This window comes from Elgaria multicarinata, chromosome 10, assembly GCF_023053635.1.
Source record: "Elgaria multicarinata webbii isolate HBS135686 ecotype San Diego chromosome 10, rElgMul1.1.pri, whole genome shotgun sequence".
NCBI lineage: Eukaryota > Metazoa > Chordata > Lepidosauria > Squamata > Anguidae > Elgaria > Elgaria multicarinata.
The window spans coordinates 7,063,857-7,080,619 of record NC_086180.1 but is presented as its reverse complement, the minus strand read 5'-3'; the positions used below and the strand labels follow the sequence as shown (position 1 = coordinate 7,080,619).

At 44.1% G+C, this 16,763-nt stretch overlaps 1 protein-coding gene across 2 annotated transcripts in view; it reads left to right on the top strand.

The window, feature by feature from the left end:
- PTPRA (protein tyrosine phosphatase receptor type A) overlaps positions 1–16,763 on the top strand; it is a 156,616-nt gene that overhangs the window by 104,935 nt on the left and 34,918 nt on the right. The window contains exons 5-9 of one of the 2 annotated variants that reach the window (XM_063135388.1): positions 1,297–1,317; positions 3,164–3,184; positions 9,428–9,512; positions 12,024–12,097; positions 14,396–14,532. In XM_063135388.1, the coding sequence (XP_062991458.1) occupies positions 1,297–1,317; positions 3,164–3,184; positions 9,428–9,512; positions 12,024–12,097; positions 14,396–14,532 (338 nt within the window). The remainder of the gene's footprint in view (positions 1–1,296; positions 1,318–3,163; positions 3,185–9,427; positions 9,513–12,023; positions 12,098–14,395; positions 14,533–16,763) is intronic. The other variant, XM_063135389.1, reaches the window with a different exon arrangement.

Sequence of the window (16,763 nt, the reverse complement as noted above, 5' to 3'; positions counted from 1 at the left end):
CTAGTCACAAAAGATCTTATTTTCTTTCCACTTTTAAAAGCACATTTACGGAAGCATTCTTAAAATATTACGTTGGAGAGCGTTTCTAATTCCACATTATCTCAAATTTTGTTACACCTAACAGATTAGAATGCCTAGTCCATCCTCCAAAGCAGAACTTTACTTTTCTGAATCTCAGAGTTTGTTGTGTGTGCAACAGAATAGTTAAAGTGTGGCAAACAATACACCATTTGCATGAAACTGTAGGAGTACGTCTTGAAGCCTGGAAATTGATGGTGCTATATCTTTTTTTTAAAAGGGTGCTGCGTCATCATAGTCCTTTAGAAGAAATTGGAGCTCTATCTGCCCCTTGTGGAAATTGGGGTGTGGGAGGGGTGAACTGTGTCCAGTAAGAAAGAGGCACTCAAGCAGCTTTGACCTATGGATGTGAGGCTTGATGTTGATATGTTATTAGGATCTATTAATGGAGTCAAGTGGTAACGCTTTCTTTTTGCACTATTGCGGTGGGAGGTGCTTGCAGGTTTGTACTTTGTACATGGGAAGTTCCACATTGTGGAGAAAGCTAGGGGGGACCCTTCTCCTTGACATGCAGACTTTCTGTGTAGAGAGAGGTTAATCCATGGTGCTTAGTCAAATGTGGAGAGTATAGTACACCATAGTTTGAAATAGTACAGTCCAGGAAAAACTTAATTACTTGATTCTGCTGATTGTATATCTCTGTAGTATGCTGGTCTTAAGTCCTGGTAGTGTGGCTATGGGAAATACTAGTTTACTGAGCACCTTGCAAGTAGACATGTAGGTATATGATATATACCAGTGCTCATGCACGCATGCAGAAACACACACACACACACATATGTTTGCAGTTGAATCAAAGGAATGATGTGGGGAATAACAGCTTTTGACTTGGCCATCTTAAAAGCAGCCCAGGTGCTTCAATCGTGTAAACCAGCACCGAGTAACCTATATAGGAGGGTATAGTATATAGGTCAAATACTAAGGGAGGCTTTCATTCTGCATGAGCCTGATGTGAGGATTAAGCACCCTCCTCCTAGGCATGGAAGAAACTGTAATCAAGACAGTTATTTATTTATTTATTTATTTATTTATTACATTTCTATACCGCCCAATAGCCGGAGCTCTCTGGGCGGTTCACAAAAATGAGGAAGCAACCCTTCACAAAAAGGGCAAAATAAAGCAAAATGTAGTTTTGGGTGAGGTGTGCTACAGGTTGGGCTGCTGTTACATCCTCAAATTTACTCACTAATGCTCCCTCTGTGTGTATTCTGCTTTTAGCCGAGACAGCAAAAAACGCAGGTAAGCTGCTTCTTTTCGTTCTTTGCATTTTTACCTTTTCCTTCTCCCTTGAGGTAAAGGTTCCCATGCTGTGTCAATATGCGTCTTCCTGAGCCAAGGTAGAATGCTTTGAGCTTCTGAAAAGAAGCAACTAAGACAAATAGAAAATACCCAGAAATGTCAGTGTTCTCCACTGGTTGGTGCAAAAAACAAAAAAGGGGAGCAGAACCATATTGTCTCACTGTATTATTATTATTATTATTATTTATATAGCACCATCAATGTACATGGTGCTGTACAGAGTAAAACAGTAAATAGCAAGACACTGCCGCATAGGCTTACAATCTAATAAAATCATAGTAAAACAATAAGGAGGGGAAGAGAATGCCAACAGGCACAGGGTAGGGTAAGCAGGCACAGGGTAGGGTAAAACTAACAGTATAAAGTCCGCACAACATCATAATAACAACAACAACAACAACAACAACATAATATACATGCACACATGCATGCAATCAGCACAAATATATGTCACATAGCCTTTCTCATTGAATTTGCTGTAGAGGAGTAGGTAGATATTTAAGGTGTCTTGCGCTACAGCCAAAACTTGTGGTATCCCATTCTATTTAGAAGAGCATCCTAAATAGCGATCCCTATTCAGACTGGTGGTTCTGACACTATCTTTTGCATCCTTACACAAAGTAGCGGTAGACATGTTACAGCCATTTTTTTTTTCATGATCTGACAAGTGAAGATTGCATTGGTACCCACACTCCACTCCCTTAAAGGGCAAGAACCAGAGAGTAGAAATAATTGTGGGGGGGGGAGGGAATGTAAGAATTGGGATCTCCTGAAGGGTCTGTATTGGTATCGATGCTTTTTAATATCATCACAAATGAGCTAGAGTTAGTGTCAGCAACTTTCACCGCCTCACTACTCACAATGCCAATTATTCAGGATGGTAAAAAGAAAAAAGGATTGCAAGCTCCGAAAAGATTGCTAACTGATGTGGTCTGAAGTAGCAGTGATGGACAAGGAAAAGGATCATAGAATAGCAGAGTTGGAAGGGGCCTACAAGGCCATCGAGTCCAACCCCCTGCTCAATGCAGAAAGTTATGATGGATAGTTCAATGAAAACATTGACCCAGTGTGCAGCAATTGTGAAAAGGGCAAATTCCTTGTTACAGCTCGCTAGAAAAGTGATTCAAAGTCAGCTGTTGGTACTGTCTGGCCTTTATACAAATCTATGCTGCGACCACATTTGGAATACTGTATAGAGTTCTGATTGCCACATCTCAAAAAGTATATTGTAGAATTGAGAAAGGTGGAGAAAAGTGCAATCAGAATGATCAAAGGGCAGGAGCAAGTCCCATATGAGGAAAGGTTACAATGTTTGGAGCTTTGTATTTTAGAAAAAAGATAAGTAAAGGGGTGGATATGCTAGAGGCTTATAAAAGTGTACATAAGAAGGAAGTAGACAGAGACCTGGTTTTCCCTAGCCTGGTTTGCACATAATGCTAACCCATGGCTTATTTAACTAACAGGTTGTTGAATTCTTGGTTCTTGTGATGTACAAACCACATGGCATGTTATCCATGAACAACTCAGAAAACAAACCCGTGGTTTGTTGTTGTATTGTGAATTCTGGGTTGTTGAAACTACAGTTTGTCATTACATGCAAACCCAGATCCATGGGTTGTTTCACCAGGCTACAGAGGCAGCGGGTAAGACTGGTCCAAAGAACCAGCACCTCTGCATGCCAGTACTGCAGCACTGCAAAGGCATTTAGGAGACAGGGAGGGAGTGGGTGAAGGAGAATGAAAATAACACAAGATTTAAGACATTTGTTTTTTTCTCATTTCTACAGATGACAGTGACGGCAGACAAGGTAGGCTGTTCCTCTTAGTATGTATGGCGTATGCTCCCTGGTCAACTGCTGTGCTCTTTTCATTGTTGTTTTGCATTATTGTATTTCATTTAAGGTAGGGGTGGGCAATTTTTGGCCCTCCAGATGTTTTGGCCTACAACTCACATCATCTCTCACCATTGAATCTGCTGGCTAGAGCTCATGTTCATCAGCTTAAAGAATAATTTTAAATTCTAGGTCAACATGTACAAACCTGTGAATACTACTATTCTGTCTAATTGCACAAGCCAAGGGTTCCAAGCATAGATCAAATATCAATGGAGAAAGAGGACATCTTTGCCTAGTACCTCACTCAAGCATGAAAACACCGACAATCAACCATTGGTCATAACTCTTGCTCTTGGAGTCGAATATAAAATTCTAACCCACTTCAAAAATTCTATTGGAAAGCCAAATGACTGAGTCAATATAAGCAGTCCATATATATTTAAATAAGCATCCATATGAAGTTGATGGCTGTAAGAGACATGTTCAAATGTAGCAAGAGCAGTAAGATCTTTAGTACACTGAATGATAGGTGGTAGGTGTTTATCCTTCCAAGCTTGAAGTATAAGACTCTTTGCAACGGTAAGGGCCCTCAGTTAATCCCCTTATCACGGATATGTAATTTAAAAATGCATGGGCATCCGCAGTTATCACTGATTCTTCAAGAACAAAATTTACACGAGTGATGACTTCCAACCAAAAATAAGCCGTTCCAGGAGATGCCCATATCCTATGTCTAAGTGAAGCATTGTCCCTCATCACATCGCCAGCATCTCACAGAGCTAGCCAGTTTCTTCTTACAAGACTCTGCGGCATCCAAAATATACGAAACATCGTATTTTCTTGTATCAGCATCAGTTTTAAATTTACAAAAATAGTACATATGGAAGCTAAGGCTTATTTATTTATTTATTTATTTACTTATTACATTTCTATACTGCCCAATAGCCGGAGCTATCTGGGCAGTTCACAAAAATTAAAAACATTCAAAGTATAAAACAACAGTATAAAACCATAATATAAAATACAATATAAAAGCTCAACCAGATAAAAACAGCAGCAATGCAAAATTTAAAATTTAAAACACTAAGTTAAAATTTATTTATAGACTGTTAAAATGCTGGGAGAATAAAAAGGTCTTCACCTGGCGTCTAAAAGCATATAATGTAGGTGGCAAGCGAACCTCCTTAGGGAGCTCGTTCCACAGCCGGGGTGCCACAGCAGAGAAGGCCCTCCTCCTGGTAGCCACCTGCTTCACTTCCTTTGGCAGGATGACCTTAGGGTCCGGGCAGGTACATACGGGATTCTAATCGAAAGCTACTTGCTTTCGATTAGACTGTAGAGCATTCTAACTCCTTATTCCATTCCTCTCTAAACATTTTGGACATGTACATTATAATAGTGCCCTGGCAACGGTAAGAAGGCAGTCCTGGTTCTTTCCTCCAGGCTACAAGGACCCCAGAGCAAACAGAGATGTTACAGTGGGCTGTCATTACCCCGTGCTGTGGGGTGGGGCAACATTTTGTGCTGAACCACCCAGAACTAAATTGTTGTAAACTAGGGTGACCATATGAAAAGGAGGACAGGGCTCCTGTATCTTTAACAGTTGCATAGAAAAGGGAATTTCAGCAGGTGTCATTTGGATATATGGAGAACCTGGTGAAATTCCGTCTTCATCACAACAGTTAAAGATGCAGGAGCTATACTAGAGTGACCGGATTTAAAAGAGGGCAGCTTTAACTGTTGTGATGAAGAGGAAATTTCCCCAGATTCCCCATATATACAGATGACACCTGCTGAAATTCCCTTTTCAATACAACTGTTAAAAATACAGGAGCCCTGTCCTCCTTTTCATATGGTCACCCTATGTAAACTGCCCAGCTGTTTCATCTATTGGGCATTATAGAAATGTAATAAATAAATAAACCCTGGAAAGTGGAAAGAGGTTGCTTCCTTCACGTGGGCGTCATCCACACTCAACTAGCTGAAAGCGGGTGGAGGCACATTAGAGTGTTTGAGACATTTCCTACTCATTGCACAGATGCCAGCCTTCTCGTCCCTCTCCTCTGCCCCCTTCTTCTTGGGAGGACCTATGGGCCCAGAAAGATTTCCACAACCACTCTTCCACTTTGTCAAGATGTAATAATAATAATAATAATAATAATGGCTACCAGGAAGAGGGCCTTCTCTGCTGTGGCACCCCGTCTGTGGAATGAGCTCCCTAAGGAGGTTCGCTTGCCACCTACATTATATGCCTTTAGACGCCAGGTGAAGACCTTTTTATTCTCCCAGCATTTTAACAGTCTATAAATAAATTTTAACTCAGTGTTTTAAATTTGTAATTTTGCATTGCTGCTGTTTTTATCTGGTTGAGCTTTTATATTGTATTTTATATTATGGTTTTATACTGTTGTTTTATACTTTGAATGTTTTTAATTTTTGTGAACCGCCCAGAGAGCTCCGGCTATTGGGCAGTATAGAAATGTAATAATAAATAAATAAATAAATAAAAAATATATATTTCTTACCCGCCTCTCCGATTGGATTGAGGCGGGGAACATAAAATACTGATTAAAAACATAGTATACACTGTTAAAAAAACATCCTAAAAGCATACTAAAAGCATCCTAAAATCCCACTGGATAGGCCTGCCAGAAGAGATCAGTCTTGATAGCTTTCTTGAATGCTAAAAGACTGTCAAGCTGACGAGTCTCCTCCAGCAGGCTATTCCACAATCTGGGAGCAGCAGAAGAGAAGGAACCAAGATGATAGATCCTGTCACTGATTCCATATTTCAGCACACATTTGAAACTATGTGGCCATCTATCCCACAGTGGGATTTTAGGCCACTACACAAGCGGGTTTCTTGCAACGCGTGCTGTCTTAGTGGTGTTTGCAGCGGATCTGCGTAGTTTCTTGTATGTGTGTAATCACTTCATACTTCAATCAGTCCCCTTGCTGGCAAGAAGCTAGTAAGTCCTACTAGTGTTATGTGTGTGTGTGTGCAACCACCAGCAGAAAAAAGGCAGCATACAGCTCACAGCCTTCTGTTTCTAAATGGGACTGCTCGGCAGTGATCAGCTGCTGTTAGTTTTGGCCCTGCCTGACCTGTACCGACTGTTAATGTCAATGCTGCCTTTTCAGCCGAAATGTCCAAACGGAACACACCTGGTACGGCATTTTCCCCGTTCCCACACTCCACCCAAGCAATGTGGTGTGTGGCTGAGTAACACTGCAGAGGAAGTAATGACTATGTCAGCTGGCTGTAGGATGGTTCTCGTATCTGTTTAGGGCAGGAGTGGAGGAAGCTCGGAGAATCTCTCCCCCACCCTCTCCACCTCGCCAGCTCAAACAAATAGTTATAAACTCCAGAAGCATGCACGCCATTTGTGGCGGAAGGCGTACTCCAGGGAATACTGTACTTCCAGTTTGGTGTAGTGCTTAGAGTCTCGGACTGGGACTCGTGAGATCGAGTTTCTATCCCCCACAAGGTTATAGTTAGCATAAAATAGAGGCGAGGAGAACCACCTAAGTCATCTTGAGTTCCTTGCAAGAGGGGAGAAGGTGGGATATAGATGATGATGATGTAGTAGTAGTAATAGTAGTAGTAATGCTTCATGATGCAATCTCCTTCATCTAAGGGAATATGAACGAAACCCTTGCCCTTGTGGGGTGCTGGTGAAGAAGGGAGGGAGAGCATGGAATATATGGGGAGCCCTGGTATACAAAATGCCTGCCTTTGATAACCTGGTACCGCAGGCTCCTGTAGCAGGAGAATCATTGCTGTGGACAAGCCACTTCCTGTACCGAGGCTACAGCAGCTGCATCTGTTGGTAGGCAGTTAGCGAAGGAGACAAGTCGATAAGGCAAGGATCGCTTCCCAGGGATGCATCTGGCGTGGAGATGTGGAGCTTTGGGGTCTTGCACCTTCCCTTTCTGACACATCTGACTCACGCTTTGAGGTCCCCGTCCCCACCCACCCTGCTGTGGCCGTTAACCACAGGCAGGAAGTGAAACGGTGAACTCCCAACTGCTTTCTGCCTACTGTCACTTCTTCCTCTCCTTCCTCCCACTCCTCTTTCCAGTACCGAGGTTGCTAAGGCAAGGTACAAACCCAGCAGTTCTCAAGGGCACAAACAGCCAGTCCGCAGCTCATTTATAAACCTGTTGCATATTTCAAAGGATGGGAGAACGTGCTCTGTGTGCATCAGCACTGTCTGCCGGAGGCTTGCAAAGGAATTGCTTGGGGTCTGCTCCCCCCGCACCCCTGTCACTCCTTTCGCAAAGAACATGTAGGAAAACGCGGTGGCAACTGCTTTAAGTATGCAGCGAGCAGTCTTCCATTGTTGAATGTCAGCATGTAACACTGGCTTGCCTGGAATCTAAATTCTCTGTAAAAAGAACCTTTGGAGAGATGAATCTACAGCCAGCTCACGCTTCGAAACTCTGGCAGGTCATTGGGCTGCATTAGAGGCTAAAGCCAGACAACGCCCTAGTTTTCTGCTGAGAGATAAATCTCACGTGTGATGCTTCATAAATCTTTTCTTCTTTTAACCCTGTTCAGCTTTCCCCTTTTTTAATATATATTTTAGCTCACCTAGCGCTGTTTTTAATTTTGGGGAATACATAACATGGACAGGTGTCTGGAACCCAGTGCAAATTCCTGTTCAGCTGTGAAGCTCACTGGGTCAGTCACTTAACTCTCAATGCAGCCTACCTCGCAGGGTTGTTGAGATGAAACAGAAAACAGCCTTATGTATCTGAAAGAAGGGCCGGGGTATAAATGTAGACATGAATTTATGTTTTTGTTATGCACAAGCTAGAGGGAGACCCACCCAGTACTCCCTCCGGCCTATGTGAAAAGATGGAGGTTGCAGCACTGCTGTTAGCTGTCCCCGGGATAGCAATCCCAATCCTGCTTGTGGGGGAATAGAGATTTAGCCACCGCCTACTTCAGCAACCCTGAAGCAACTAAGATCACCGCTTCCCTGTAGCTAATGGCAGTGGGGAAGAAGATAAGCCAGTTTATTTATTTATTTATTTATTTATTACATTTTTATACTGCCCAATAGCCGAAGCTCTCTGGGTGGGTCACAAAAATTAAAAACATGAAGAGTGTAAAAACAACCAACAAATTTAAAACGCACATACAAAATACAATATAAAAAGCACAACCAGAATAAAACCGCACAGCAAAAAATTAATATAGGTTAAAATATGAGATTAAAACAGCAAAGTTTAAATTTAAGTTAAATTAGGTGTTAAAATAGTGAGAAAATAAAAAGGTCTTCAGCTGGCGACGGAAAAAAAACAATGCAGGTGCCAAGCGAACCTCTCTGAGGAGCTCGTTCTACAACCGGGGTGCCACAGCAGAGAAAGCCCTGCTCCTAGTTGATGCCCTTAGTTGATGTCCCTAGGAGGAGGCAAGAGGTTTTAAACTCCTGTCTAGTGGAGGCTGGTGGCTCTGATGTCAGTGGGGCGGTGAATCCGCACAGGGTTTCAGTCAGCACTGGACAGAAGTCCAAAGGAGCTACTCAATCCCCCCTGTGCTGATGACATGTGTGAGGGTTTTGGCCTACTGCTGCTGCTCCTGTCTCGCCTTTATTCCTTAGGCCCCACAACTCCACAGCCCAGCAACTTGGCCCTCAGTTTCCCATTCCGCTGCCACCATTAACTGTTCTCTCCTCAGTCACTCCTCCACAGACCACACCAGCTGCTTTAATTAATTGGAATGTATTAACCTAAGTAAGTGCATGTACATAAGCTTATCGGTTACCTCAGTTCAAATGCTTATGGTTACAAGGTTCTAAGAGTATTGGGTTCTGTCAGTTCATTCTCACAAGGTTCCACTATACAGTACTACTGTTTCCAATGTCAGTAGCCAGCACCAAGCCTTCCTATACAGTATCTGCCTCTCACACTATCATACATTTCAGTTCTCTACTTCTCTTCACAGAATCCTAACCCACACCCTTTTGAGGCCATGGCTAGACCAGCCTTATATCCTGGGATTGTCCCGGGATCATCCCTGTGCATCCAAATGACACACATGGGATCCCAGAGCAGGCAGGGACGACCCCTCCATTTGCCTGGGATAATCCTTAGGTCTAGCTAAGGCCTTAGTGAACCTAGTATTGGCAACAAAAAGTGCTTTCTCTCACAGGTGTCTTGAACTTAAATATTTTGAAATAACTAAAAGATCTTTTCTCTCCCTTCTAGATGAGACACCCATCATAGCTGTAATGGTGGCGTTATCTTCCTTACTAGTCATAGTATTTATTATTATTGTCCTATACATGTTAAGGTAAGTAGTGGCTAGGAAACCTCTAAGACCTGTTCCTCTTAGGGCTGAAGCCTTAACCAATACATTTATTTTAAATATGCAGGATTTGATTTAAAATTTGGCCCCCAGTTGCTCGTGGTGTTCAGAGGAGGGCCAGGATCTCTGCTCGATCCTCCCAGAGTGCAGGACACAGAATACCAGGCTCAAGTTAAAGGAAGCCAGATTCCAGCTGGACATCAGGAAAAACTTCCTGACTGTTAGAGCAGTACGACAATGGAATCAGTTACCTAGGGAGGTTGTGGGCTCTCCCACACTAGAGGCCTTCAAGAGGCAGCTGGACAACCATCTGTCAGGGATGCTTTGAGGTGGATTCCTGCATTGAGCAGGGGGTTGGACTTGATAGCCTTGTAGGCCCCTTCCAACTCTGCTATTCTATGATTCTATGAAGAGGAATTGGGATTTCATTAATTTTCCTCTCTTGTAAATACCTGTCCTAAGTCATGTGAGGTTCTGAGATTAAGAGTTTTATGGTCCATTTTCAGAGTTCCTGAATGTGCAGGCCTGAGCATATTTATTTTATTTATTTATTTATTTAGAATATTTATATACCGCTCCTCATTGAAAAAATTTCAGAGCAGTGTACAAGGTAAAATGAAAATAAAAACAGAATAAAACAGTTAAAACAAAATTTAAAAAGAAGCAAAAAACAACAACACAGAAATCCAAGGCTGCATGTTAAAGAAAGGCTTCTTGGAATAAAGATGTTTTCAGGAGGCGCCGAAAGGAGTACAAGGTTGGAGCCTGTCTGACCTCCAGAGGCAGGGAATTCCAGTGACTTCAGCAGGACTTACTCCCAAGTAAGTGTGCATAGGGTTGCAAGCTGGGAGACCAGAATGATTTGTCAAATGTCTGTAGGGACGTTAGGCTTTCTTTTAATAACTCTCACACACTCAAACGTAACTTTGACTTCAAAAGTGACGAAAGTCCCAGGTCATCTGCATAAAATAGTATTTGAAAAGGAATGTTTGTATAAAAGAGAGGGAGGAGGAGGAGAAAGGAGAGAAATTGTGAGAAGGGCTGTCTTCTTTGTGGACAGGATTGATCTTCCCCTGAGTCAGAAAGCAACAGGAAAGCAGTCCGTGGACATTTATACAAATGTAATTGATCAAACTAAAAATCTGTCAATTAATTGATCTGGGTGCAGCCCTAATTTCTGTCTCCTTCCGGGAACTGTTACCAGGGCATGGTCTGAAGCTACACGATGCAGCAACCCTGTGGAAGCTAAGCAGGGCCACATCTTATAGTCAGAACAGGACACTGCCTGGCAATCCTTGTGTGAGGTGGTTCTTCAGTCCCTTCTGTGAGTTTCAGGATGGATGGATGGTCTGTACAGAGGACTGGGAGCAGGCAGCCTTTTTAGCTGTAGTTTCACCTCTGTTGTGGACTCTTCGCAGTGTGTGGGTATACTGACCTCACAGGTTCTCCGATTATGAAGTGGCAGAGTTTATTCCCCTCCCACAGCGCACCTTATGATTATACATGGACACTGTGTCTGTTGACTTGCTTCTATAGCCTTATTGGGATGATTGCTGTGACTGAATGGTTTGGGAGACCTTTCTTTGAGGCTGTGTATGCTATAAATGGCAGAAATAGTATGTGTGGGCAGACAGGTTATTAAAAACATTAATAGTAAAAAATATTCTAGTCTAATTGTTTGCAAGGGTGCTCAAACACCAGATGACCTTGCCTCCAGCAGAGCTTTGGGCCCTGGGAAGGAGGTGCTATTCCAGAGCTCTGCATTCTACTCTAACAGCTCTGTAGCTTCATAGAATCATAGAGTTGGAAGGGGCCTTTAAGGCCATCGAGTCCAACCCCTTGCTGAATGCCGGAATCCACCTTAAAGCATCCCTGACAGATGGTTGTCCAGCTGCCTCTTGAAGGCCTCTAGGGTGGGAAAGCCCACGAACTCCCTAGGTCATGGGTTCCATTGTCGTACTGCTCTAACAGTCAGGAAGCTTTTCCCAAAGTCCAGCCAGAATCTGGCTTCCTGTCACTTGAGCCCATTATCCCGTGTCCTGCACGCTGGGATGATTGAGCAGAGATCCTGTCCCTCCTCTGTGTGACAACCTTTTACTTACATGGGTGTGCGTATTTTAAATTTAGGATATGACATGGAGCATTCTCTAATCCTTAGAGGCTAGTATCCCAGGCTTCATTGATTTGTTAAATGATCACATTTAACATGGTCACATGGAGAAGATCTGGTCTCTGACTCCTAATTCAGCATGTTGAGAGCTTTGTACCTTGCTGCATTCATAGACTTTGTAACTTTGTACCCATTCACCCCAACCAGCCTTCCAACATACCCTTGTTATTACTGCCTTCTGATGCCAGGCACTGGCCAACGGTCATGCTTTTAAGTCCCTGAAAAAATCAGCTGTATGAAGAAGAAAGATCTGTTTCTGAATAGCGTATTGGGTACCTCATATATGACCCTGCCTCAGCTGATCCTCCATATATTTTTACTCCTAGGTTCAAAAAATACAAACAAGCCGGGAGTCATTCCAACTCCTTTCACTTGTCCAATGGTCGGACGGATGACATGGGTGAGTCTAGGATTTCTTATTTATTTATTATTGCATTTATATCCCACTTTTCCCCCTCCAAGGAACCCAAGGCAGCATACATAATCCTCTTCCTCTTCTCCGTTTTATCCTCACAACAACAACCCTGTGAGGGAGGTTGGGCTGAGAGTTCGTGACTGGCCGAAAGTCACCCAGTGGGTTTCCATGGCTGAGTGGGGACTAGAACCCGGATCTCCTGACTCCCAGTCCAACACTCTAGCCACTACACCACACTGGCTTCTCCCATAATGTGATCTAGAATCGCAAAGAGGCACTCCTGGCCCCCTCCTACCTCTGTCGCCACATCACGTTCTAGGGATCAGGTAGCGCAGCGGCCTCCTGGATCCTGCAACTGTGCACTGGTGGTTAGATTGAGGGGAACCATTGGATGCCGGTCCATTTGACCAAACCCTGACACACTGCTTGGCCATGCAGCTGCCTCTTCGTGTTGGTTACAGCCGCAACACACCCTTACCACTAAATTCTGTCCCCGCCTTCACATGGGCGACAACTGATGTCCTCAGCCTGGATCATTCCTTGGGGTAGCTGGCCAATAACTGACCTATTTATTTTATTATTTATTAAAACATTTATATCCCGCCCTATATCACAACGATATGGCAGAGGCCACCAGTGAGGGAAGAAGCAGCAGCCAGGCACCTCTCCATCGGGCCTGGGTCCAGCTCCAGCTGAGAGCCCCCTCCCTCCTGCTGTCAACTGTCACTGCAGAGGCCACCAGTGAGGGAGGAAGCAGCAGCCAGGCACCTCTCCATCGGGCCTGGGTCCAGCTCCAGCTGAGAGCCCCCTCCCTCCTGATACTAACTGTCTCTGCAGAGGCCACCAGTGAGGGAGGAAGCAGCAGCTGGGTCCAGCTCCAGCTGAGAGGCCCCCTCCCTCCTGCTACCAACTGTCAACTGTAACTGCTGAACTTTGCAATTAAGATTGTAGTGCCTGAATTTGCTTTCCTTTCCTCCTCCCTCCCAATCCCCTTTCCGTGTCATGTCTTTTAGATTGTAAGCCTGTGGGCAGGGACTGTCAAGAAATACTTTTGTAAGCTGCCATGAGAGCCTTTTTTGGCTGAATGGCAGCATAAAAATGCTTAAATAAATAAAAATAAATAAAATAAACAATCTCAAGGCGGCATACATATAAAATAGAATAAATATACCATTCTAAAACAAATTAAACCATTAATGTGTTAAAACCAATATGAAATTTTAAAACCGTAAAATCCAATTAAGACAAGACAGTGTGCAGGCTGGTGGATTTAGCCATCAAAGGCTCTGTGAAAAAGCCGTGCCTTGACCTGGCGCTGAAATGAAGCCAGTCGGGCCTCCAGGGGGAGGGCATTCCACAGCCAGGGTGCCACAACAGAGAGAGCCCTCTCCCATGTCCCACCGTAGCGTCTATCTCGCGTTGTTGGGGCATGGAGAAGGGCTTCTCCAACCGATCCCAGGTCTTGGGCAGGCAGACCTATGCAGTTAAACTAAACCGATTTTCAAGGGTTGTTGAACTTTAGTTGCTAAAATCCATTATGGCAGGGGTGGGGCACCTCTTTCAGGCTATCGGCTGAATTTAATTTTGGAGAAGCTCTTGGGAGGGCACATTCCAGTGATGGGCAGGGCTGAAGGCAAAGGGGGCAGAGCCAAACGTACTAGCATATTGTAGCTTAAATCTCTTACTGTCAGTAACGAAGCCTTAGGGGAGGCAGTTCAGTCTTTGGGGATGTGGGGGGGAAACTGCACAGAAGCCAGGAAACCACCCAACAGTTGGTGGTTGGGGGAAATGGGGTGGGGTCAGGGGACATGGCCATCTGGAGAAGCCAAAAAAGGAAGGAAGCCAAAAAAAGCCAGAGGCAAAGAGGCGAAAACAGAGATGTGGTTTATTCATAATAATTACCAACATGTTTCGGACCCTAAGGTCCTTCCACCTGTGTGTCTGTAAGAGAATTTATATCTCACTTTTGTTTGAATTGCCCCAAGGAAGGACCTTAGGGTCCGAAACGCATTAGTAATTATTTTTAATAAACCACACCTCCGTTTTCACCCCTTTGCCTCTGGCTTTTTGGATCTAGCGTCTACGTACCTTCACTCTGCTCTTTCCGTGATGGGGTTTGATGCTCTCACCTGCCCCAAAGCACAGCACAGTTTCTTTTTTCCCATTGGAGGGATTCATTTATACCAGGGGTTCACTTGCGGAAGCCGCAGGGGAAGGGACCCTTTGCCCAATGCCCCTAGCAAAATAAAGACGGTGTTCTTCTTCCGTGTGTTTGTGATGCAGAGCCCCAGAGCATGCCGCTGCTCGCCAGATCTCCCAGTACCAACAGAAAGTACCCACCACTGCCTGTTGATAAGCTGGAGGAGGAGATCAACCGGAGAATGGCAGATGACAACAAACTTTTCCGTGAGGAATTCAATGTGGGTACACTGCTAACCTGCTTTCTCCCCTCCCCTCTCCGTTCATTCCTGCATGTTTTGAAGTTATGCTAAAAAGGAAAATATAGTTTACTGAAGTGGAATGCCAACGGGATCGCATCTAGTTTAAACCAGTGCAAGCTGCTGTTCCCTTTCTTCCAGATGAAGAAATGGTGATTTCCCAGTTATGCAGAAACCACATTCTCTCTGTATAGAGCTCCAAAGGAAGCCACGTTAGAGTGTAGTGAGACTAACTGCAGTCATCCTGTAGTTCACCAGTGAAGGTTATCAGCTCCTGCTAAGTTAGTTCTCAAAACCAATTAGCCATGTATAGTAGCAGTGTGGATTACAGGATTTGTGGTTTGTGGCATGCAAAAATGCTTAAGGTTGCTGCTGAACTCAAGGAGTGCACCGAGGTGTACAAATTTATGCATGGTGCGGAGAATGTGGATAGGGAGACATTTTTCTCCCTCTCTCAAAATGCTAGAACCCGGGGTCATCCCATGAAGCTGATTGGTGGGAGATTCGGGACAAAACCCCCCGAAGTACTTCTCCACACAGCACATAGTTAAAGTATGGAATTCACTACCACAAGATGTAGTGATGGCCACCAATTTGGATGGCTTTAAAAGGGGGTGGGATAAATTCCTGGAGGAGGAGGCTGTGAATGGCTACTAGCCCTGATGGTTATGTACTACCTCTAGTATCCGAGGCAGTAAGCCTGTGTGCAGATGTTGCTGGGGAACCTGGGTGGGAGGGTGCTGTTGCACCGTGACCTGCTTGTGGCTCCCTGGTCAACAGCTGGTTGGCCTCTTTCGAACAGAGTGCTGGACTAGTTGGACCCTCGGTCTGATCCAGCATGGCACTTCTTTTGTTCTTACGTGCGCCCAAGGAGGTGAGGTGCCCTTCTCTACCTGGCTAATCACGTTCTCCCCCAGTCTCAATTGCAGGAGAAACCTGAATAATGTTTTAATATTTCTGGTTTGTGTTTGAAAATGCAGGTGGTGACAGGAATGGATGTGCTCAAAAGTCTGAGGCTTAATTCCTGTTCTCTGCTATGCCTCACCCCCAATCAAATCTTTCTAGCTGAACGCAGCTGGTGACTTGCCCTCATTTGACCCTACTCCTTGGGCTTTTTTCCAGGATCCTTCACACCCTCTTCCTGTTTTCCTGGTGAAAACTTGTTCCTGCATTATTGATCTAAACCCAAGCAGCCTTTGAAAGCTAATTGTGACTCCAATAGGAGCTCAGCGTCGTCTTTGCCTGAATTCCACCTTTCAGTGTGGGTTACGCCCACAGTGGATTCTTAGCTATGCAAATGAGGAGATATAATTGTGCTGATAAGACAATATTATGAACAGGATCTGTGCTGCCAGGGAGCTTTGTTGGGATTGTGTGCCATCTGGAGCTGCTGGGAATCCAGGGTGAGTGTGTGAGAGAAAGCGATTAGAGTTTGGGATAGGTCACCACACTCTGCTACTGTTCTAACCCACTGTGAAATGGCGATAGCAGCTCCTACTTGGCTGGTACACTCAGTCCACTCAGATTATTAAGAAATGCTTCTAGGCTTCCCACTCAGTATCCAAGTGTTCTATAAGAACATCAGAAGAGCCCTGATGCTGGATCAGACCAAGGGTCCATCTAGTCCAGCACTCTGTTCACACGGTGGCCAACCAGCCATCGGCCAGGGATGAACAAGCAGGACATGGTGCAACAGCACCCTCCCACCCATGTTCCCCAGCAACAGGTGCACACAGGCTTACTGCCTTGAATACCGGAGATAGCACACACAATTCTTCCTCTTGATTTAATCAATTTGTAGACCACTTGAATACAGAGGTGAGAAAACATTTGTGAACCCTAACGATAATTACAGAAATTTCGTATTTTACCCTGATAGCCTTCATGAATCATAACCAGTCCTTTTCTAAATGTCCAGTAAGGTTTATATTGGCACACATGGATATTGAATGTTGCATCAGTTGTGGATAAGTCAACGTTGAAAGAGCATCATGATTGTGTGTCATTTGTTTAGTCAGGTTATCGTTCTTTATCTAGGATTATGGGGGTCAGATGAAGATCTAATAAAGTTTAGTTTGGAAATATGTGACAATCCTAAGGGCTTCACAAACTTTTTCTTGCCATTGTATATCTAAAAAGACATCCCGTAGCGGTTTACAACATAAACATTTTAAAATACGAAACATCCACATGTAAAAACAGAAAACATAGAA